Raw genomic sequence first — 23,162 nt, 5'->3', positions numbered from 1 at the left:
TTTTTGTGTTCTATTTTATATATATTATTTTATGATTTAGTTGAAATATCTTTTATTAACAACATTTGTTATTATTTTGTAATATTGTTTAAGTAATATGAAGCTTTAAAAAGTAAAATTTAGAGTTTAAAAATGTTTTATGTTAATTATTAATAGTTTCATTTAGGTTATTTTGTAAAATTTTAGATATATATGACAAATATTAACTAAATTTGATAGAATTGGGTATGTCATGTCTTTTTTAGATCCTAAGTACCCGAATTCGACCCGGACCCGATATGGACCCGAAAAATTATAGGTATTTTATGGGTATTTTAATTATAGATCTGAACCCGAGAAGAACCGATCCGAACCTGAACCGAAAATTTCTAAATACCTATTGGATCTAAATATTTAGGACCCGAAAGACCCGGATCCGAAAGAAACCAGCCCGAACCCGACCCGAAGACCCGAACGCCCAGGCCTAGATGCAAGTATCTTTTATGGAGTGTAATTGAAATTTGTGAGGACTGATGCTTGGTTACATTGTGCAGTGGCGGACAGAGAATATTTTTACCGTTATCATAAATATATTACTTATTTATTTATTTATAATTATTAAAATTTAATATTTTTTTTAAAAAAAAATCAAGAAAACATAATTAACAGCATAAAGATATATATATATATATATATAATATTTAAAATACTGTTGCCATATAATAATGATTTTTAAAACTTAAAGTTAGTGGTGAAAATAAATATAAAAAACTGGTGTCAGGGTAGAATCAAATCTAATTTTTTTGGGGGTGTCAACAGGAGGATCAGACCAACATAAATAGCTAAAACGGTTGTAATTGCTTACAATAAAAAAAAATTTATTGGTTTAACTGGTGTCAGTTGACACCCCTACCTCCGATGTGGGTCCGCCACTGACATTGTGGCATCTAAGAGTACATTCTTGCCTTTGGATAATGACTAGTTGATCATATGATAGTTGAATAGATCATAATGTGAACATTTGGTCGATTTATCTGAATTAATGTTAGCCTATTAGTCTCATTCCAAAATTTTTTTTTATCTATTTTCGTTGTGTAGACAGTACTGGTCTAGAGTAAAAACATGCCTAAAGCAAAATTACAAAAATGATATCCCTAGATAAGATCGAACCCACCATCTTGTAGAGACATACAGGTTCTCTAGCCACTACACCAATAAGACATTACCAATTTTGGCGCCCCAAATTTGGTTATAATATTTGGTGCCCGAAGCCTATGCTTCACGGGCTTTAGCCCAGGGCCGGACCTGTGCGTAGGAACAATGCAGTCAAACTGGATAGTAGTCACAATGAACCATTCATATTGGATCTCACATGCAGCTTGTAGATGCATATTTGATCTCATATGCATGGAGTATATCTTGTTTCATGTATTTTTATCAGAATTTTGCCAATCGCAATATCATGATATAATTTGAGATTAAGGTGTGAGGGATTACAACGTTGACCAAACCCACTAACCAGTTTAGTTATTTACTTGTCTATGTTTCTTTGTCTGTATACACATCTTCTATCATGAGTCATCCTCACTCCTAAGGGTCTCTATGAATGATATATGTTTCAAATATTTGTAGTCAGTGTTTTGTGAAAGCCGTGTATATTCCCGCCGAAACCGCAAAAAACGCCAAAACCGAAAAACGTATTTTCCCGCCAAAACCGGAAAAACACATTTTCCGCCAAACCCGGAAAAACGCATTTTCCGCCAAAACCGTAAAAAAAATATTTTCCGCCAGAAACGCAAAAAATGCACTTTTCCCGTCAAAAACGCCAAAAATGCACATTTTCCGCCAAAACCGCAAAATGCATTTTTCCGCTAAAATCGCGAAAAAAAAAAATTTCCCGTCAAACCCGCAAAACGCACTTTTTCGTCAAAAACACATTTTCCGCCAAAACCGCAAAACGTATTTTTACCGCCAAACTGCAAAAATGTATTTTCTGCCAAACCCATAAAAACGTATTTTCCGCCAAAACCGTAATAATGTTATTTTTCCGTCGAAATAAAAAAAATATATTTTAATCATTTTATTAACAAGTCTCCTGGATGCATGGACGAAATGAAAAAATGAACAACACCGAAATGAAGCATCTGGATAAGACATCTAAATGGATCATCTGGATGCATCTTCCAGATGAAGCATCTGGATAAGACATCTAAATGGACCATCTGGATAAGACATCTAAATAGACCATCTGGATGCATATTCCAGTCATATATTATTTGCAGTCTTATACATTTGTTTCTTAAATCCGTTGATACTTTTATTTTCCTTTATCTTCATATCTGTACAAAAGACTAAAAACCCGTAGCTTTTAGTTTACGCAACAATTAGATTAAACAGTCAATTTTTCTTTAGAAGGGTATGAAGAAATGTTCTTCTATGTCGGGTCTGTTGATGTGTACTGTTGCTTCTGTGATGTCTCCATGACTCCATGGTATGTTGTTCTGTTACCGTCCGCATTAGCTTATAGAAAACAGGAAAAATCAGTTATTTAGCACTTTAATATGGATATAAAGATAGCATAGAAGAGAAAAGTAAATGACTTTCCATCTTCCACAAAGTGTTGCAGAACAAATTGTGAACACAACACCGACCACACATAAAAGCCTATTCTGGAACAAAATGCAGCTGCTTAGATCTCCACTTATGCTTTACTTTGAAACGCTCAACACCAAAGATCAACTGTTGCTCGTGGTACAATATTCCCAGTAGGAAAATTGGCATAATTTGATATGTGTGATTTCCCCTTCTATGATAGGTTTTAGCTATCTAGAACTCGATGAACAATGTAATGCTTCTTTATTACCAACGAGAGAATCGATTACAGCTTTGAGTATGAACTAAGCAAATCTCTCATGACGAACTAGCTCAGATCATCAGTCGCATGATAAGTACAGACTCATATCGTCTATATCAAACAACATCAAAGCATAATCCTCACTTCGCCCAACTCGGCTTCTTATACTAAGCTCACTTGCAACAGAAACAATCTAACTGCAAATTCTCTCCTTCTCTCAGAGTCTTTGCTTTACTCTTCCTCCTTTGAACATCCAACGGCCCTTGCCACGTCATCCTCTTCCACTACTTCCTGCCCTTTGTTTCTTCGATATAGTAAGCCGTCTTATTACCATCATCCTACTCAAATGCTTAAATTGAATCTTATGTCGCACTGGTCTGAGTTGAGTACTAGAGCACATGTATTGCTTTCCCTCCCTATTAATGAGTTGACATATATATTTGACATGACGACCCCCTGCATATTCATGTGTTTGTACTTGAAGTGCCAGTATTTTAATTTTCTTTGCTTCTTCCACCGATGATGAATCTGTTGCAGAGTGTATATAGCAACCACTTCAGTAGTGTTGTCAATCTTGTGTGAGCCTCCTCAATATCTGCTTTCCACAACAAACTCACCACAAATATTGGCTTAAACTTGTTCTCATTTCCAAGAATTCAAAATCCTTTGTTTGGCTGAGAACTGATCAGCCTTTTTCTGAAATTGTCAGCAATTCTCCTGCCTAAACTTATGACTCCATTTCATCACTGAAAATCTCTCGTTGATCCTGATTTTTATTGTCTTGCCTCGGTTTGAACACTGCACCTCAACAAGCATGCATAGCACACAGTCTATATCCAAGCTAACTCGCGTTATTTTTTCTGTCAAGCACAGTGAGCTCTTTGACACAGTTTTAAATATGAATATGAATAGAGAAACACATGCTTTATATGATCTTTTTGTGTAACGAGTTATATTTTTCCTTTTAAGCTTCTTTTCCACCTTAAAGAAACGGCAATAACTTTGTAAAGACGTCTTGAGAGGAGTTGAAAGATCTTATTGGGTCCAATGGAATATTAAATTTGTTGCCACTGGCCAACTTGCCTTCACCTCTCAATCTCTGTGGCCCAACCTTTGACTAAACTATCTGGTCTAAATATCCCACGCAGTTTGAATTGAAATACAGGAACTATAATTGGCTAAATTCTGAATTTTGTATCGGTATTACTATTTCCTTTTGTTTCTTGAATCTTGTTCCTTTTTTTTCATATGGTCGGTCCAACCCGCAGGCATTAAATGCTCCGTTGCTTTACATGTTCTTCAACTTGCAAGTGGTTCTGACTATGTGCATCTCTATGTTTTGTTTTATTGCATATTCTTTGGGATTCGGCAAGTTCTCCTTGTAATATTTGTAAATTTGTTATGGACTCTTGTCAAGAATAATACTACTAAGTACTGAACAAAAATTTAGATCAAAATGGCCATAAACCCCTGTGTTTCTAGACCTTTGTCTTAACCATATGGACGGACCACAATACAGAATAGAAAACAGCCAATTAGCAAGAAGACAACGCAATTTTTTTCCTTCGGAAATTATATTATACCAAACTCCACTTGTCTAGTTCTTCACGTAGGCCTCGATCAAGTTTTGATAGAATGCAAATAATGTAATCTAATAAGAAGCAGAAGTACTGCGGCCATCTTTTTATGGTGAATTTTGAGAATGTGAACGCATTTGGTAGGCCTAATATGGGATTCAATGGTCTGGTTCTTCACATGAATGGGCTTTAACACTTAAGTGGAAAACAACAGCAGTACTCTTGCAGCAGACAAGAGAACATGTCTCTCGGCTATACCTTGAATCACTTCACACTACACACACTCGAATCTCCACTAGGATATCATATAGATCGTATGACATCTGGTAAAATTTTGACAATATATATATATTTATTAATATATATATATAACCGCTTCAAATTCGCTTCTGATATTAGTAAACCGGCGTTAGAATTATATAATACTACTACGGTTTTAATTATTTGTTTACTCCACGTAAAATGGAGTATTAACTTCAAATTCTAAAAAGGAGATTTTGTTTATCATAAGACTTGTCATTACATGATGCTATTAGAAAGATTTATGCAAAGTACGAAATAACAATGGAAAAGATGGGGAATTACAGTTGATAAAAAAAATATTGTTAATATAAACATTATAAACACTTCGTATATTCTGCCTCCTCATGCTGAGACGAGCAAATAACGAAAATGCTGGGCCAAAAAACCTTAAAGCGACACTGACATTTTTTATCTTAAATAAAGTACTTAACCAGCCACAACTAAAATTAAACAGAGCTATTCTCGCGCTCCAGCGTCCAGCCGATCAGAACCGTCCACGTCAATGAACGAAAAGACAAGCACACGGCCTAGATGCATCCACGTCATCATCATCGTCACAAAAATCTCAGAACCAGTAAAAAATCGATTTTCTTAATTAATCAAGCTCGAAGAAATTGTCGACATCCCACGGAGTTGAATCGAAATCTCCATTCAACCGGAACGAAAACTCTTCCGGTTCGTCATCGTCTCTCCGGTTCGGAACCGGTTTACGGATTTCGATTTCGTCCACAAACAACGGCTCCGGAGGAAACTCAGAATCCCAGAAACACTCGCCGGCGAGAGAAAACTCCGGCAACGAGTACGGATCAGGAAACAATCCCGCCACGTCAGGCTTCACCTCCGCCGTTTCCTCTTTGACGTTGAACCGAAGAACAGACGTCGGAGAACAGAGGCTCTGGCTCCCGGAATAACATCCGGAGACCGTTTTAAGATCGATAACCGGCGTTGTTTCCTCCGGCGAAGGAGGAGTAAGAAAATTAGTCAGAGCGTTGTGACCTTTGAGACGAATCGCGGCTCGGTCGTAAGCAACGGCGGCTTCCTCCGCCGTGGCGAAAGTCCCTAACCAAATCCGAGTACGGCTCGCGGAGTCTCTTATCTCCGCCGCGAAGGATCCCCACCGCCTCTGCCTCACGCCTCTGTACTTTATGGGATTCGCTGACACGTCAGCCTTAGCCTTTCTCTCGCCGCCGCAGCCTTTCTTCTCCGCCTTGCATCTAGCTTTTCTCGGGGGTTTGGTTTCGCCGAATCGAATCTCCTCCACGTACCGTTTCACTCTCGGAGTCGGAGAAGCCTTGTCGTTTTCTTCTTCGTCGCTTGATGAGTCAGTGGCGAAAGGGTCGGTGAAAGAGATTCGGACCACTCTCGGAGAGCCGTTGGATGGTTTAGCTGGCACGGGTTTGACCGTGCAATGTTCCGTGAACTTTACTCTTCTTGATCCTCTCTCCATCTCTCGAACTCTGTAATAATCACCAAAAGAGAGAGAAACTAAAGATGATTTTTTTTTTTAACTGTGATGAATCGTAGAGAGAAAGAAAAGATATGAGTCAAAATGTTAAAGAAGGAAGACTCGCCGTTTCTTAGGAACATTGTTTACTTAAATATATAAGTCATGACATTTATTATTTCCATATTCTCCTTTTACTTTTATGGCCATTTTTATTTAATGTGATTTTTTGGAATATTTACTGTTTTCTAAAATTGTATCTTTTTGTTTAACTGTAGAGAGATATTAATACGGTATTCAAACCGGTTTAGCAGTATTCTTTTTTTTGTTCAAACCGGTTTAGCAGTATTCATAATAGAGGAACTTACTCTTTTTACTCATGAACTAAAATAAAATTAAAAAAACTCATTACAATTGTATACTGAATTTTTGTAGTATTATGGTTTATAAACCGAAAGAGATGGTAAACCGGAAATTACATCGGTCTTTGTATTAGGGAAATTAACGCGGTTCGTGACCCATTGGGGACTCCAAAACGGCTTTCCGCATCTCAGATTGAGACGTTATATCTCTGACACGTGTTAGTTACCGTATCGAGAGTGGAGCTTTTGTCCTACCTTAATAGCTTGGTCTCCAAGCCATTTTAAGTCTTCCACGCCAATAACTCATGCGCCAGTCTGTGGGACCTTCTCGTGTGAGATTGATTAGTCACGAGGATGTCACTCACCAATAAAATTTTAATGCTAATGACTAATGAGTCTATTGATGTGTTTAAAAAGAGAGTAATGGTAGTAGTCTCGTGTCAATTTTGAAACGTCATTTTAAAATTGTTTGAACCAACGATCTTTCGCTTGGAGGGCAAGTCACTGCCACCCTCTAATATTTAGTTATTTACTAATGTCTCTTGTCGGAAACAGGGAAAAAAGTAAACTACATTAGATTTTCCTTTTAAGTTTTGAATTTTTAAATGAGCTTTGACTAGAATTGGTCGGGGAAAACAAAATCATTAGAAAAAGAAAATTAATAATCTAATTGATAAAATTACAAATTAAATTAACTTAATTACTAAAACAATAGTAATATTCTACTACTTACATTACATGTGATTTCAAATTCTTTTGTCTGTTTTATAGTTGGTGTTCGTCTTGTACTCCTGGCAAGATCAATACAATATAACACAGCCAAATGATATAATATGCTATATATGGAACAATAATAAATTGCATGGCGTTCGTTAGGACTCGTGTCTTGAAATCTCATTTTGTGTGCTTTTACTGCATATACAGAGGAAGGAGAAAACTTTATTAATCATTTCATCATCCTCCGTCACGAGCCCGTCATTTTCATAAGTATATGTTACCACTTTCACTTCAACAACTGCAGGCTGCAGCAGGGCACACGTATGTCCTGACACGTTGGTATCAATATCATTATTATTAGCAATGAATCTATATATATCAAGACATAGACCTTATGTGAAATAAAAGGTAAGCGTTATTCAAACAGAGTCTTGAATCTTGATGGACTCAAATCTAACACCACAGTGAAGTAGTTATACGTTTTAGCAGTTCACAACCTTTGTTCTTTACACCCAAAAAAGCCTCTGTTCTACTTCTTTATCTTCTCTAGTAGCCAAACTCAGAACAATTTTTTATAAAATAGATTAAAACCCAGGCAAGTACCAGGCCTAACAACTACAACCAAACATGATTTTTTTCCTTTTCAAAAAAAAAACTACAACCAAAGTACAGTCCTTAATTAGCTCCCAAACACTATTTAACATCATTTTACACTTTGTTGGGGGTCAACCGCTGGATTGCATATGATTGACAATAGTCATAGAGATAATACAGAGAAGGGCCCATACGCAGGGCCAAGAGCCCAAGACCACATGTAGCTTTAATTTACACATATACCCTTAAAATCATAATTAATTCACAAAAAGATACCCCAAAAGCTCTAACCTTAGGTTTCAGTTCACTCATTCAGAGTTCGATCCTCCTCTCCTCTCGTCGACGCCGTCCCTTAAACCTCCGACGTATCCTCGCCGCAAATTTCAGCTTAGGTATAACTCCTCTCTTTCTCTCTCCGCTTATTTCAGATTTTTGTTTTGGTTCTCTGTTTCGGAAAACATTAAAGTTTCGAACTTGTGCTGTCTCGTCTATAGTAACATAAAGTTTCGAACTTGTTCTGTCTTTTCAGTCAGATCTCTAGATTCAGAGCTCACAGCAATGGAGTACGTAAACCCAGAAGGTCTACGATTAGATGGTCGCCGATTCAATGAGGTATCTTTGCATCTTTACTCCTTGTCTCTGTTAGCAGCCTTCACAAGTTGATGGCTTTTGTAATAGATGAGGCAAATCGTAGCTGAGGTTGGAGTGGTTTCAAAGGCTGATGGGTAAACACAGTTCGTACTCTTATCTTCATCTCAGTTCTAACCTGGCACTTGCATGAATTAAAACTCAAAGTTCGTTCTTTTCTTGTTATCTAGTTCTGCTGTTTTCGAGATGGGTAATACAAAAGTAATTGCAGCTGTTTATGGCCCTAGAGAGGTATTCATTCTCTATGATTGATTGATGATTGCCCTTTTATTTTATGAGTAAGTGAATTAAGATTATGTGTCTTTGCTCTCTTAGATTCAAAACAAGAGCCAACAAAAGAATGGTCATGCATTGGTATGTGTATATGTTTTGATCTTCTTGTGTATATTCTTCTTGGTAAAAAAGCTTTGTGAATTTTAAATGCTTCTCTCTAACTTTTGGTAGGTGCTTTGTGAGTATAGTATGGCTCATTTTAGTACTGGTGATCGCAGAAGACAGAAAAACGACAGGTTTACACACTTACTACATATCTAAAAGACTCACTGTTCTTGCAATTAGTCATAAAAATTGAATTCTTGTGTGTATTATGGTATGGTCAGGCGATCAACAGAGCTATCTCTTGTCATCCGTCAGACAATGGAAGCTTGCATATTAACCGAACTCTTGCCTCACTCTCAGGTTTGCCTTAGATATTTCAAGTCAGGAATCTGTTGTCAGTCCTATATTGGGTCCTGTGTTTTAAATGGCGCATGGCGCTCTAAGGCGAGGAGGTTGGAGCCATGCGCCTTGCGCCATGGCGCTACAAGGCGCTCGCCTTATAGTTAGAATGCTTTCAAACGTGGTTTAGTTATATACAGCTTTAGAGAACTTATATATGCATTGATAGATGTTCTTAGGTTATAACTTAGAAGTGTATGTGTTAGCTACAGACGTGTAACTATTTCTATGGTTACGTACAGAGGATAGTTATAGAGTAGACTCGTATATAACACTAGTACAGTCAGCTATACCAAATTGTCTTATTTATACACACTAATATAGTCAGCAACAAGTTAGTCATGCACACTAATATAGTCAGCTATGTACACATATATAAACCCCAAAACACCTAAACAAAGAACTTGAAACTAAAAAACTAAATTCAATTGATCAAATCCAACAAAACCTAAAACTCTGAAGATCTAAGCATTATGTTTTAAGGATATTTAAATGGTCGAGAAAGTAGTGATAGAGTTCCAAGATGTTTTAAGGGTTCCGTCAAAGTAGTGTTTTAACGGAAACTATAAGGCGCGCCTTAAGAGGTTCAAGGCGCTTATATTTAAGCCAATGGCGCACCATGGCGAGCGCCTTGAGGAACTAGGGCTCGCCTTAGAGGACTGAGGCGCTAGGACCATCGCCACTGTGCGCCTTGCGCCTTGGCGCAAAAGGCGATCGCCTTTTAAAACACAGATTGGGTCTTGATGGATTGTTTCTTTTATGCAGATTGACATTTTCCTTCAGGTTCTACAAGCTGATGGAGGTAGCTGTGAACCCCTCTTTGTTTATTCAATCTCTGGATCTGTTTCATTAACGTTGTGTTGTGGTAACCAGGAACAAGATCAGCTTGTATCAATGCTGCGACGTTAGCTCTTGCAGACGCTGGAATTCCAATGCGTGATCTCGCTGTTTCCTGTAGTGCTGGATACTTAAACAGTACTCCACTTCTTGATCTCAACTATGTGGAAGATAGCGCTGGAGGAGCTGATGTAACCGTCGGCATTCTACCTAAACTAGACAAAGTGACACTCCTTCAGGTTTCATCTCTCTCATATCATCACACTTCTCTTACATCCGCAATCAAATTTGATTTGCTGACGGTTTATGTATCGGTTCAAAATGTGTAGATGGATGCAAAGTTACCGATGGAAACATTTGAAACGGTCTTTGCCTTGGCTTCTGAAGGTTGCAAGGCGATTGCAGAGAGAGTACGCGAGGTAAACAAATGGTGTTCTTAATCTTTTAAACAACATTAAAGAGCATTCTTTGTTTTCTAAATCTTTTGTTCTGCTTTTTATTTTATTTTGAAGGTACTTCAAGAAAACACCAAACAGCTAGAGTATCGCCGAGCTGCATAAACTTCAGAGCTTTCTAGCTATAGTTAAAAACGATTATGTACCAAGATTTTTTTGTCAATTGAGTTCGTTAACTTTTGCTGCTAGTAATGCAAACTCAAAGTTAGTATGTTTTGGTTAATATGTGAATCTGAAAGCTTAAGACTGAACACCTAATGTTTCATCTATTGATACACTAGCCATTGCCAAGAGAAAAAAACATAGGCTTTTTGTTTGTCACACTACATCAAGTCTGGTCTGAGAATTCACCAGCTTATAAACAACCCTACTGAGAAATGAGAGAACAAACATGCAATTAAACTAGAAACAGCGATGACTCTGCTTTTCCAATGTTGCAGTACAAAAAAACTGCAGAGACCTTTGCAATGGAATAAGCATAATATTCTTTAAGGATGAGATTCTAAAAGAATCAGAATCCTTTGCTCTGAAGTTCAAGTTGATCAAAGCAGAAACTGGATTTAACAGCAGTTAACATAAGCTTGCCGGTCCATTCTTCTCCTGGCTTCAAAGTGATTGGTCTCTCTAGTGCTGCACCGTCCACACAAAGCATGCTTTTGTACTCATCATCCCCAAAATCCGTCATGGTTTTCGATTTCTTCTCCCATGGATTCCATACCACTGCAACATCATCACCATCATGAACTAATGAAACCCATATCATGTAAAGAAAAAGCTAGTAATCAACTGTCTGATTCTTTACCGGTGTCTGGAAGTCCTTCTTTTCCGATAACATATGTTCTTTTCCTTTCATGGTCGAGAACTGCTACCACTTTGGGAGATCTAAGGTAAGTCCTGTCTATCTGAAACCAAAATAGAAACATTCTGTTGTGAGTTAAAACCGAAAAGATACTTGTTCTTAGCTATCAATGTTTTGCATGATCATCTTTACCTCAGATTCAAAGGTTATAGCGTCGCCTTGTTCAGTCAAAAGCTCTCTTTTGCTGAGGTTGTCCAAGTAGTCCAGTGTCTCTAACCCTTCAACCCTCACTTCACTGTTAACCCAAAAAAAAAAGACTAATGATTTCACCAAAAGACATAATCTTTTTGTTGATGATGTCTTTTATAAAGAGTAGAAAGTACCTTATGTCTGAGACAGAGAGGTAAGTATGATAAGCAAATGAGAAGCTAAAGGGCTTGCCATTGATGTTTCTAACACGAGAAATCAATGTTAAGTCTCCATCTATGGCAAGTGAAACCCTGAGACGGAACTCAAAGCTGCAAATGGAAACACACACATACAATTAGGATCTGTAAAGAGAGAGAAAAAAAAGGCAAATGATGATTCTTCTTACCTGTGAGGCCATTGCTTCAAGTCCTCTTCTGATGATTTGAGAAGAAGATCAACAAAAGATCTTCCAAAGGATTCGTTAGAGGCAAGAGGAGGTGGGTTCTCATCGATAACCCAGACTTTGTTCCTTGCAAACCCATGTTGATCCAGTGATCCACAATCTCCAAACTTCAATCACACACACAAACAAAGTCAATTACAATGTTCAAAAATAAAAAAGTGACAACAATGAGAGAGCACTAAAGTTACCTGAGGATAACAAATCTGGATCCCTCCACGCATTGATTTTGGGTGTTTGAAGATTGCCTAACACAATTTTACATTTGTTAAAAAAAAAATCAGATCTTTATGCTTCTTTCTTTGATGGGTTTTGGTCTACAATCACATACCTTGTTGCTAGTGAAAAGGAGCTCTTCGCCTTGGTCATTCCTCCACGAAATCACTTGTCCTCCATGTAAACTAATCTGCAAAATCAAACCCACAACACATTGATCTTAAAAATCTCGACTTTGAGAGAGAGAGAGAGACAAGAGGAAGAAGTTGAAGAGAAAAAGTTGAAACCTTTGCTGAAGCTCCGTGTGGGTTACGGAGAAGGACTTGGTCAATGCCATTCCAATCTTTGGTTATCTCAGTAGCTGCTTTATCATCCCACACTGCTGCGTAATGACCCATTTCTTCTTCTCTCTCTCTCTCGCTCAGAAAGTTTCAACCTTTTACTTGTTCTAAATTTGAAAATCTCAAGAATTTTCCGACAAGTTGTGTCTGAATCCACAGCCCAAAGAAAGGAGCAAGACGACAAAATAGCTTTTTTTCTTTCTCTCTCTCTTTCTCTCACAGGAAACTCATGACCACGACTGTGATTAGATCTGGAAATCTACTGTTTTGCTCTCATTAAGTACTCTCCACTCAAAGCAAAAATAAAATAAAATAAAGGATAGAGAGAAAGAAGGCAACAACACTTGGCGATAGAATGAGCAAAACACCTATCTTAGATTCTTATTAGTAATTATCACCACCACTGGTTAATTTCATTTATTTGTATATTATGGGATAATATTAATAAATTTTCAGGTTTAGTTTTATATGGTAAAGAGCAAAAAAAAAAGAACAAGTTTGAGGATAGTGATGAAATCCAATAAAAGAAAAAACGCGAAGAACAGATTAAGGAAACACTTTGATGAACTTGAGAGTTAATAATATACTAAATATTGTTATGGAATAAAAGATAAGTAAGAGATCTGTGATGGGGTTTATAGGAGTCTTCAGGAGGAGGAGGAGGAGGCTACGTGCATTGCTTCACATAGACATGTCGGAAACAGAAATGAACTTTCCTCAGTACATAGAAGAACGTCTTTTAATATTAACTTGAGAATTATTATTATACAGTATTAAACACCATTTATGTGTGTTAATAATGCCCAGCCTGTTTTATAATTAAATAGGAAGATACATACAAACATAAGTTTTGAGGGTTAGAGGAGACGAATGATACCATAATTAGCGGCCAGATTCTTTGGTTCATGCACGAGGATAGTCAGAGAGAAAGAAACCAACAAAAAAACTATTGATCTTTCTCTAGCAACAGTCGATGACACCGTACCACGTGTGCGGTATCTAATCACCGGTCAGTTCTTCTATTTGTACTTATTTGAGAGAATTTTTAAAACACGTCCAAACATGAACAAAACGCATGGCTCATATGGAGAATCAGGTCTGTTCCAATCCTAAGTAGATACTTAAATTACTCTTATCCAAAGTGATATGACCTCACCTACTTCGTAATGTATCTTATGTCACAAAGCTAACAATAACTTTTATTTAGGGACAGTCACATTAATACTTCGGTTGACATTTTCAAACAAATTAAAGAAAATAATTAAAATACATTTATTTTTTTAACAATTATAACTATTTAACCAATAATGCTTGAGACAAATATTTTTTTTTTGTAAAATCAATGCATTTTGCAATTAATATAAATTTTAAACATAAATAGATTATATTAAGATTGTAAAATGACACTGATTATAAAAGAGGAGATGGATTGTATATTTTAAAAATAACAATTGAAATTTTGAAATGGTTGCAAGTCCCATTGGGCTCTCTCTGTTAGGTTCCAACCCTCTCTTCCTTACATTAGCAAACGAGCCTCGTCTACTAAAGAGAATTATGAAGATTGAAGACGCAAATTGCATAGAAGAACCAGCTTTACTATTTAATATTGCACATTATTTTTTGATCTTCCACAACTTGGTTCATAATACAAATCAAAGCCTAACAATCTTACTGAAAAGTCATTTACTAAAACCATGCCAAGAGTAAACCGTCAAGGCATGTACATCCTTCTTAAACGTCCCTCGTTCTAGAAAAGTTTCTTTAGAACCTTAAAGACTCTTTATAAAGCTCTCTAGTCTTCGTCAAGCCTTACATAAGAAACAAGAGTTGGTTAGAGAGAAAAAGACAACAAGCGGCTAAGATAAGAAAAAGGTCACTGAGGAGGAGGATCAGTAGACCTTTTGATGGTAAGCTCAGCTCTGAGATGGAGTATGCCATTGATGAAGTAAAGACTATCCTCCGCAATAAAAGACGTCCATGGGATCCCAAACAAGTTTCTGTACCCAACTGCTTTCCCTCCTGTGAAGGTGTAGTTCCCTTTGTACTTGCTTATGAACTCCTCCGATGGCTTTGACCTCGCCGAGAACTCGTAGTCCACTCCGAAACTCACCGACCCTTTCTCCTGCATCCCGAGAAACAGTCCAAAACAGTGGAAAGAGCTCTGTTGGTCCATGTTGCAATGCGCCGAGAGGAAGAAGCCTTGACCGCCTAAGTGAAAGGCCTGCGAGTACACTCTCCCCGAGGGGAACAGTCCTGCGCATTCTTCTCTTTTAAGGTCTAGGTAGACCACGCACTGCGGCCTAGGAAGCTCGAACTCGACGACTTTAACGGGTCTGTATTTGTAAGCTCTCTCTATGAGGCGTCGGTTCACTGAGGCTGATTCTTCCGCGGCTAGGCTGCGTTGCCTGTGTGGGGCTTCCGCCTTGAAGAAAAGCGCTTCTAGAACGAGCTTTGATGCTATCTCGTGGTCGAAGTCGCTGCACGTCAGTACCTTCTTCAGCTTTCTGCATGTCATGAATGGGAAGCGGATGGATAGCGCGAGGCGTGACCCGAGAATCTCTCTTCGCTCCTCCAACGAAGGGTACTGCGCTCTTGCCCATTTCAAGATAAAATCATAAACTGCATCCTCTGATGCAATCTGGAGATCGTCGCTTGATAAGATTGCCTCGATTCCTGCCAATGGTAGAGACATAACCTCCTCCTGAAACCTGTAAAGAAGAGAAGTAACCATAGCCATTAGAACACTAGAGAGAAGCTCGAGATATGATGTATAATTTTGAGGGTCTTACTTGGTGATATCCTTGTAGCGTGCAGCGAGGAACTGTTTTGCAGCATCGGTTAAAGGCTGAACAGCTTTAGCCATCAGAACACTAGACGGAAGCTCGAGATAGAGCAGCGCAGACTCGGGAGTCATAGGCATGTTGCGGAGAAGCCTGCTGCAGTACCTCATGCAAGAGGCGACCTCAAATTTATCAGCAGCCATGAGCACATCTAACAAAGCAGGTGCCGTGGCCACAGATACCACATTGCTATACATGAAGTTTAAAAGCTCCATCAAAGCAGCTTCCTCTGCCATGCACACAACAAAGAAATGTAAATCAAAAGCCATCTATAAAGAGGAAGTAACACACAACAATAGCAACAAACAAAACCTATCTGTGTCTAGTACAAACTAAACTAACATTCAGATATGTACACATGAATAACATTACCTGAAGCATTGATTCGAAGAGTGACATGCCTTTGCTCAGATTCCCTCATGCCGTTGGAGAACAACTATTAACATTTTCAGAAGAAACAAAAGTGAGACACAAACACAAACACATGGACAAGAGACTACTACCATCAAAAGTTAGCATTGATTGATTGATAACCTTGTAAAAGAAAGGGCTTTTAGCAGCTAAGATAGGAGAGCTAATATGAAGTTCAATAACCCTAACAACTTTAGAACAATCCATCCCCCAGCTTGGCTCACTAGTTGTATCCTCTTCATCACCTATTAAACCAAAACCAAAACCAAAACCCCATAAGCTCCACTTCCTCTAACAATACTCTCTCGAAAAGGACGTAGCTTTAGTACTTACTACCTGATAAAGACTCTTCAATCATTGCCTCACCTTCATCATCAAGATTATCACCACCAGGACACCCATCCATATCAGGCTGCTCATCCGTCAAAATCTGCTCCTCAGGACACGCCACAATGTCCGAAATAGTAACTGCAAAAAACACCGAATCAAAACACACTTCTCTTAATAAAAAGGCTTCTCCTTTGAAGAAAATGGCAAAAGGGTAAATAAATTACCAGATTCCTTTTTGATATCTTCTCTTCTCCTCTTGCGATGACGAGCCCAATCGGCGATGCTCGTGCACCCTTCGACGTCGGACCTGGAATCAGATGGATTACCCATGATCTCGATCCGGAGCAATCGATCGGAGAAGTTGCTGTCGTTGAAGGCGAATCCGAAGTCGCCTTCGGAGGAGGAGCCGTGGCGGGAGAAATCGGAGTCCATCTGGGTTTTGGGGTCGAAGAGATCCGTGTTTTCACCACCTCTCATAACCCTCTAACGGAGGAATCCGTGAAAGGGTGAGATGAAATGAAGAAACTTGATGATCGTAGACGAAGTTTTAGAGAGAGAGAGAGAGAGCTGAAAAGGGCTTTCAGGTGAGAGAGAGAGACGAGAGGAAGAGACTATTCCTATATACAGGTCTGTCTTCTTCCTATCTTATCTTTCTACTAACCGGTTCGGTTATTTTACTTAACCGATCTCCGGTTTTCTCTCCTAAGTCTTCTTGATATCTTAATAAATGCTGCTTATAGATATTATAACCTAAAACCTATAGGTTATCCCTTATATATTAAAGGAGAAACATTGTAATAAATGTATTCACACTATAATAGACACGTGGCAGCCTCACGATAATTTGATAATAAATATGTTAATGCGTTCACACTATATTCATAAATGTGTTCACACTATATACTTTATATTTTTAATATAAAACTCATATGCACGGTTCCAATAAAACTTTGGATTTTTCGTTTCGAATCAAAACAAATAACGAATCAAAATCTAAACTATATATATATTATTTTTATTGTTTACGGATAAAGTCAGGCAAAATATTTCTAAATTTTGTTTCCATTTGTTATCCGTTTTGATTTGAACCAAAAAATATGGATATCTGTAACTCTACGAAGCAAATCAGTTACTAAAATATAATTTAAAAAAAAACAAATCACAAATTCCAATATTTTTAGGAACGGATATCAAATTCGATCTGTTATATGCATATATGTACATATATGTACAGAATTATATATATATATATATGTTATATATATTATAGTTTATATAAGTTTACAATATTTTATGAATTAAATTTATTATAATAGGTATTAAAGTTTAGAAAGTTAAATAATATTTTATTTTGTAATAAAATGTTATTATTAAATTTTTCAGTTATTTTATAAAATTTATTTTATTTACAGATCAAATAGGATATTCTTTAAAATTCTAAATCATTTCGGTTATCAGAGTCACCGACTATCTAGGTGGCTAAAGATTGAATCGACTTGAATGCCTCCAAATACCCAGATATTTGATATGTGCACACCTCTATTTACGGATACAATTGATTTTTCTTTATATGGAAAAAATTCACTAATGTCAAGGCCTTTTTAATTTTTAATTAAATTTAATTTTTATCTTTCATGTATTATTTAGAACAAAAATGTCATTTAATATTAATTAACAATATCTTTATATATTTGTCATTTATTCTTATATACTTTTACATACACATACATATGCACATTGATGTGAGCACCTTATAAGTATTTACCACCACTGAAGTATCTATTTTTTTTTGGAAGTTGAAATATATTTTTTTCTTAATGCTTCTTCCACTACCGACCAAATTGTAGTGAAATGATTTGTCTTAATAGTTTTCTTTTTTTTTCTTGAACTATTATCCGCTTACAAACTATGATATACAACTATTAGTTCGACATGACGATTATCTTAAATTTATAACATGAAAATAAACAAATAATAGTAATTTTTGGTTTTTTCTAAAAAACTAAAAAATCAAACATTCTAACAAAACAAACCAAAATAAAATATTAATTTAAAATAATGGTTATATTTTAGGAGATTAAAAACTAAAAAATAACTTAAAACCGAACCGATATCCAGATTAAATAAATTTAATGTGTTTTTATTAAAAATAACAAAACAAATAATCACATTCCGCGCAAGGCGCGGATTATTACCTAGTAATAAGTTATAAGGTAAACAAAAACTAACTAACAAAATTGGGCAACTTCACTTGCATACAATGGATGGATTACAAAATAGTCTTTTAAAAAAAATGGTTTTATAGAGTTCATAGAACAATTTAGAGCTCAAGTAATTCATATCTACATAAAGATTCTGATGTATTATCTCTCTCTCACACATTAGATACAGCTTTTAATATAAATCATCTTTAAAGATAAGAGAGTAGCAGGTTTTGGAGGAGCGTGTTCTTTTTGTTTTTTTACAGGTATTCGTTAGAATACTGTTGTTGGTTTAGGCATGTTCGGTTTTAGCTGAGTGGGCTTGGAGGACGGACATATGATGCTTGGCCTGCGTGAGGTTATTTTTAGCATTATATTTTACTCAAATTTAGAATGGAGAACTCCAACAAACCAAGTTTGACTTTGAAGTCAATGGAAACTTGTGGTGGTAAAGGTTTGGTGAAGATTGTGTACTAGTTGTAGGTGAGCTGGAATGTTTGGTTTTGATGAGATCCATAGCAACTGGTGGTTACTAATCTCCAAAATGTTTAGAGCAATTGAAAAGTCATATTAGCACTGAGATATATAAAGAGATTGTCACATTAAAGCAGAGTTGTATGAGAAGAACATCAATCTGATGTTTTATCATTGGAATGATCTTCAGATGGCTCAATACTTTACTCTCATTACGGTTTCACATATGATTTGCTACTATAGCTTACTTTAGTAAAATTATGTCTCTTTCACATATATTCAGATTAGTTTGTGTATTCGTGGATCCAGTAATATCTTCATGCTATATAAAGATTGTTACGTTACCTTCAACATGGCTGACACTGAGCTAAAACTCACCAAACATTTGTTTTAGACACCAAAATCTCTTTCTTATTAAAGGAGGAGCATTGATAGAAATAAACTTTGGCCTCATGTGTTTATTACATAAGTGATATTTCCTAGGTGTCATCACCACATGTACTCTCACTTATTTAAAAAAAAAATCATTTATCAACTAGAATAATTACAAACAAATGTCACTGATCATTACATTATACTATATGATTTTCGGTTTCAAAAATAACCTTCGGATTATGTCTATGGTAAGTCATTTACACTTGATTACATTCCGATTTCAAAAAAAAAACAGGGATTTAGTTAAGGCAGCATATTAACTCCTTCCTATGAGAGATTTTATGGTATGTTCGAAAATTTGGAAGTGTTTCATTTAAATAAGGCAACAAAATAAGTCTTTCTTTAAACGTGGTACAACTAAGTTCTTTACGGTTTGAATTGGTAATTTTAACATGTATGAAAGTTCATATCATAACCTGTACGAGTGTTCATATCTAATCTTGCAACAAGTAAACCATGTTTATCATAAAACTAATACAAATCGTTTATCATAATGTTCATATCATAACCTGTACGAATGTTCATATCAAATCGTTTTATGATATTTTTGCTAACAATTCATCGAAAATAACCAATTATTCCCAACACTTAATGCTTCAAAATGTTAAGGAAACACAATTGAATTGTTAACGTATTCAAGGAAACAAAATTCAAAGAATTGAAAGACTTACTTTAATCGATAGGGGAATATTTCTGATATATTTTTTGCGTGACCATCACTGATTTTCCTTACCTATTTCACGTCCATGCATCACGCAATTTATAAATCAGGCAAGTGATATATACGGTATTAATTTCCCATCATTAATATTGGTTTCAGTAATAGACTTTGACATGGTGAGGAAAAACCTAGGCTCCGTGTTGATATAAATAGTAGAACTGTTCGTTTACATCTCCTTACCATTGCCTCCTTCTCTAAACTCCTTAAAGTCCATCGCATATAAATTTATATTGACATAATAAAATTCTTAGCTATAATTCGTACTTTCTTACATATATTTTTTTTACTATGACTTTAACTTTTATTATGTCTACATATTAAAAGTTATAATACTTTAAAAATCTCTCGCTCCGCGCAAGGCGCAGATTATCACCTAGTTTATAAATATTGTATATAGAAGTTTTAGTGCATACTTTTTTTGTTAATATACAGAAATGGTTTATGAACAAAAATATTTATTCTTTAGACATCTAAATACATAAAACCGGATCTGACCATATAGTGAAATTTTTTATGTGTTTTGTCTTAAATCATCACATCAAAGCCAACTTGTTTTAGTCTTCTTCTTTCGATTTGATGTTTTAGGTCTCTACTGATTTGATGGGTCGGAGTAAATAATATGCTAATTCAAATTTAAGCAGATTATCAAAGCTATTAAAACCTGAAATAACTGGCATTAGAAAATTATAAGATTGCAACAACAAAGACTATTTCAAATAGCTGTTGTCCATCACTTGTAAACCTAACACTGCCAAACCTGACAAACCCCATCACCAAACTAGGTCCAGTTTCAACTCAAGTACAAAAAAAGACATAAAATCTTAAAACAATTTACAGCTATCTACAATGAATACACCTTAATTTTATTAAGTTATAAAAAGGTTTATTTTATCCAACAGGAACAGCAACAAGACAACCTCCAGTTTTCAGTACAATGAGAATCATGAGATATTGTGGGGGTAGCCAGCCATTAGGGCCACATGTAAGTAAGGATTCGATTGACTAAATTAAAACTATATGGATCTCTTTTGAGAATTCTATGATTAATAAAGTACCAGACTGTAAATAACAATATTCTTGAATAATATCTGTGCAAAAACAAACCCAAAAGGGCAACACTTTCTTTAGCTACGGAGCGATCTCGAGTCTTGGTTCAAAGCAGAACCCAGTAAAGAGCTGAAGAGGGAACTTCTTGGAAACAGGACACTTCTGAGACCACTTCCAACACTTTAACTTCATGTCAAACGTCAAAAGCGCAGGAGATCCATAGCTCTGAACGTAAACCATATCATCACTGCCACTACTAGCAAAAACATCGTCCAACTCACCAAAGCCTTGGAAGAATCTCTGAGGCATCCTCGCCACTTCTTGCCACTCTCTCCCTCCTCCATTCAAACACCAAACACCAATCCCTTTGATAATATCTGGTCTATCTTGTTTCCCTATCCCTCCAACGACCACAAGCTTCTCCTTGAGGTTCATCAACCTCCCACAGGTTAAAGAACACGGCATTGGTATAAAGCTCCTCATCAAGACTCCGTTAGAGGATGATATGGTCGATAGGTTCAAAGCAATCAAGCCGTGGCGATGATCAGACCCTCCTGTTGAGTAAATCAAGATGTAAAGAACATTGCCGCAGATCACACTCTCGTCTCCTCCTCTCCATCCGGCTAAGACATCGGTTAAACGTGTTGTCCAAGTCATTGTCTCAGAGCTGTAGAGATGAACAGAGAGCTCCCACTGGAAGAAATCTCCCTGAACTTGCTTCGACTTCACTACAGAAACAGAGTAGCTCTGTTTTGCTCTGTTCACAGAGGCAGACAACGCTGCGTAGTCTGTTGATCTGTGACCTGGCGGTTCGGTAAGCCTCCTCCACTGCTTGGTTATCGGATTCGAGACATAGATCTTGTTTCTACAGTCGTTATCCATGAAACAAACCAATCCACAAGAGGAAGCAACGAACCAGTTCGAACTCTCGATGCAAGGGAGATCAAAACCGTACCATTTCTTGATAACCGGGTCGTAAGCATAACCGGATGGGTCGTCTGTGCTAGTGAACATGAAGTACCAGGGACTCTGAGGAGCAGAGTTATTGTTGGAGAAGTTCGATAAGAATCTTTGAGAAGAGACAATCTCGTTCCATCTTTTGCAGACGGTGCCTGCTCTGAAGATGCTTGCGATGGGGAGAAAGGTGAGGATTCTCTCTAATAGATCGTTGGGGAGAAGAGAATCCATCGAAAAGGTTTGGACTTTGGTCTCGTCATCGTCGCTATGGTCAGAGTATGATTCAGCTTCAGGGACATATGTGGTGATGTAACTGTACGGATAAGTGGTCCAAGACGTTTCTGCTTCCATCCTTAAATCCACTGAAAACAATACATATTAATCAATAAATTTATAACCTTTTTACACAACAAAAATTGAAAAGCCATAACAATCCATTAGCAGAAGAACATTAAATAAATAACAAAAGATAGATTCAATACACAACACACAGCCTCATCTAGTTAGATTCATTACACAACACAGAGCTTCACCAAGTCAGATTCATTACACAACACAAATTGATTTGCTTTTATGAGACATGCATAGCAAAATCGAAAATGCAGAAGAGAAATAATGTTTTGAAATAGTCAAGTAAAGCAATAGTACATGTTTAAGACAGAAACCAAAAGAGAGAGAGAAAAGCTCATGTCATTATTTCAACGTCAAGATTTCAACTTTGATGACAATTAATACAAAGATTAGATATTAGGTAAAGCGTTTAGTTCATTAAATATGAAATTAGGCTAAACCACGCTTACATCTATCGAACATCTGGTAACAGCATATACATCATTAAATTCCAAAACCCATCATCAATCAAAGATTACAACAGATCAATGAACCATTCAAACATTAAAACAAGAAGAAAGTGACTTTAAGATCAAACAGAAACCCATCTCGATTTTCATTACATACCTTCGAACCTGGGGAGCTCGTGGGGTCTCTGAATCTTTCGAATTCTCGAGATTCAAACCGATAAAATATCTGACTTTATTTAGATTTACGAGTGGAAATGGCGCTTTTGTGGAGATTGGTTGATGAAAAGACTCGAAATGTTAGATTTTTCCTAAGAACAGTAGATGGAAATGAAATGGGTCTGTCAGGACAAGAGCGAGAGGTTAAGACAAATCTGGTTTGATAGACAGAAAGAGATAAGAAGAAGAGACGTTTCGCGTTCGATTATATAAATATGAATGAAACGGACAATGAGAA

General features: G+C 36.6%; 5 protein-coding genes across 13 annotated transcripts; 1 reads left to right on the top strand and 4 right to left on the bottom strand.

Moving 5' to 3' along the window:
- Positions 1-4,885: 4,885 nt before the first annotated feature.
- Positions 4,886-7,839, bottom strand: LOC103830314 (ethylene-responsive transcription factor CRF6). Its single transcript, XM_009106084.3, has one exon. It carries the CDS (start codon positions 6,158-6,160, stop codon positions 5,309-5,311), a length of 852 nt encoding a protein of 283 aa, XP_009104332.1. The 5' UTR covers positions 6,161-7,839; the 3' UTR covers positions 4,886-5,308.
- Positions 7,840-8,090: 251 nt separating this feature from the next.
- Positions 8,091-10,758, top strand: LOC103830312 (exosome complex component RRP41 homolog). Of its 3 annotated transcripts, none has more exons than XM_009106080.3 (11): positions 8,091-8,222; positions 8,360-8,442; positions 8,509-8,555; positions 8,649-8,709; positions 8,794-8,832; positions 8,923-8,987; positions 9,078-9,156; positions 9,961-9,997; positions 10,069-10,271; positions 10,362-10,451; positions 10,545-10,758. In XM_009106080.3, the coding sequence occupies exons 2-11, from the start codon at positions 8,389-8,391 to the stop codon at positions 10,590-10,592; spliced, it is 723 nt and encodes a 240-aa protein (XP_009104328.1). In that variant the 5' UTR covers positions 8,091-8,222; positions 8,360-8,388; the 3' UTR covers positions 10,593-10,758. The 3 variants fall into 3 exon arrangements, with proteins under 3 accessions (XP_009104328.1, XP_018508821.1, XP_033130916.1); XM_018653305.2 differs by having other exon boundaries at positions 8,093-8,222; positions 8,378-8,442; XM_033275025.1 differs by having other exon boundaries at positions 8,133-8,222; positions 8,509-8,564.
- Positions 10,735-13,280, bottom strand: LOC103830313 (putative glucose-6-phosphate 1-epimerase). Its single transcript, XM_033275023.1, has 8 exons — positions 12,439-13,280; positions 12,267-12,341; positions 12,127-12,183; positions 11,882-12,045; positions 11,670-11,804; positions 11,479-11,581; positions 11,290-11,389; positions 10,735-11,207 (listed from the first exon to the last, which is right to left on the bottom strand). The coding sequence occupies exons 1-8, from the start codon at positions 12,547-12,549 to the stop codon at positions 10,999-11,001; spliced, it is 954 nt and encodes a 317-aa protein (XP_033130914.1). The 5' UTR covers positions 12,550-13,280; the 3' UTR covers positions 10,735-10,998.
- Positions 13,281-14,066: 786 nt separating this feature from the next.
- On the bottom strand, positions 14,067-16,693 carry LOC103830311 (BTB/POZ domain-containing protein POB1). Of its 4 annotated transcripts, XM_009106078.3 has the most exons (7): positions 16,298-16,691; positions 16,077-16,211; positions 15,867-15,988; positions 15,705-15,768; positions 15,282-15,561; positions 14,391-15,200; positions 14,067-14,300 (listed from the first exon to the last, which is right to left on the bottom strand). In XM_009106078.3, the coding sequence occupies exons 1-7, from the start codon at positions 16,548-16,550 to the stop codon at positions 14,285-14,287; spliced, it is 1,680 nt and encodes a 559-aa protein (XP_009104326.1). In that variant the 5' UTR covers positions 16,551-16,691; the 3' UTR covers positions 14,067-14,284. The 4 variants fall into 4 exon arrangements, with proteins under 4 accessions (XP_009104326.1, XP_009104323.1, XP_009104327.1 ...); XM_009106075.3 differs by having other exon boundaries at positions 14,067-15,200; positions 16,298-16,693; XM_009106079.3 differs by having other exon boundaries at positions 14,067-15,200; positions 16,110-16,211; positions 16,298-16,693.
- Positions 16,694-17,782: 1,089 nt separating this feature from the next.
- On the bottom strand, positions 17,783-23,162 carry LOC103830310 (F-box/kelch-repeat protein At3g61590). Of its 4 annotated transcripts, none has more exons than XM_033275774.1 (2): positions 22,450-22,840; positions 17,783-22,415 (listed from the first exon to the last, which is right to left on the bottom strand). In XM_033275774.1, exon 2 carries the CDS (start codon positions 22,257-22,259, stop codon positions 21,033-21,035), a length of 1,227 nt encoding a protein of 408 aa, XP_033131665.1. In that variant the 5' UTR covers positions 22,260-22,415; positions 22,450-22,840; the 3' UTR covers positions 17,783-21,032. The 4 variants fall into 4 exon arrangements, with proteins under 4 accessions (XP_033131665.1, XP_009104322.1, XP_009104321.1 ...); XM_009106074.3 differs by having other exon boundaries at positions 17,783-22,270; positions 22,557-22,840; XM_009106073.3 differs by having other exon boundaries at positions 17,783-22,270; positions 22,459-22,483.

This window comes from Brassica rapa, chromosome A07, assembly GCF_000309985.2.
Source record: "Brassica rapa cultivar Chiifu-401-42 chromosome A07, CAAS_Brap_v3.01, whole genome shotgun sequence".
Taxonomy (NCBI): Eukaryota; Viridiplantae; Streptophyta; class Magnoliopsida; order Brassicales; family Brassicaceae; genus Brassica; species Brassica rapa.
This window is presented reverse-complemented; position numbering and strand designations above follow the sequence as displayed.

Coding starts and splice junctions, on each gene's coding strand:
- LOC103830311 (XM_009106075.3), bottom strand. CDS start 16,550: ATGAGAGGTGGTGAAAACACGGATCTCTTCGACCCCAAAACCCAGATG. Junction 15,989..16,076: donor TGAAGAGTCTTTATCAGGTA/GTAAGTACTAAA, acceptor TTGGTTTAATAG/GTGATGAAGAGGATACAACT. Junction 15,201..15,281: donor CGCTACAAGGATATCACCAA/GTAAGACCCTCA, acceptor TCTTCTTTACAG/GTTTCAGGAGGAGGTTATGT.
- LOC103830312 (XM_009106080.3), top strand. CDS start 8,389: ATGGAGTACGTAAACCCAGAAGGTCTACGATTAGATGGTCGCCGATTC. Junction 8,710..8,793: donor CTGTTTATGGCCCTAGAGAG/GTATTCATTCTC, acceptor TTGCTCTCTTAG/ATTCAAAACAAGAGCCAACA. Junction 9,157..9,960: donor AACTCTTGCCTCACTCTCAG/GTTTGCCTTAGA, acceptor TCTTTTATGCAG/ATTGACATTTTCCTTCAGGT.
- LOC103830314 (XM_009106084.3), bottom strand. CDS start 6,160: ATGGAGAGAGGATCAAGAAGAGTAAAGTTCACGGAACATTGCACGGTC.
- LOC103830313 (XM_033275023.1), bottom strand. CDS start 12,549: ATGGGTCATTACGCAGCAGTGTGGGATGATAAAGCAGCTACTGAGATA. Junction 11,805..11,881: donor TTGAAGCAATGGCCTCACAG/GTAAGAAGAATC, acceptor TTCCATTTGCAG/CTTTGAGTTCCGTCTCAGGG. Junction 11,390..11,478: donor CTATAACCTTTGAATCTGAG/GTAAAGATGATC, acceptor TTTTGGTTTCAG/ATAGACAGGACTTACCTTAG.
- LOC103830310 (XM_009106072.3), bottom strand. CDS start 22,259: ATGGAAGCAGAAACGTCTTGGACCACTTATCCGTACAGTTACATCACC.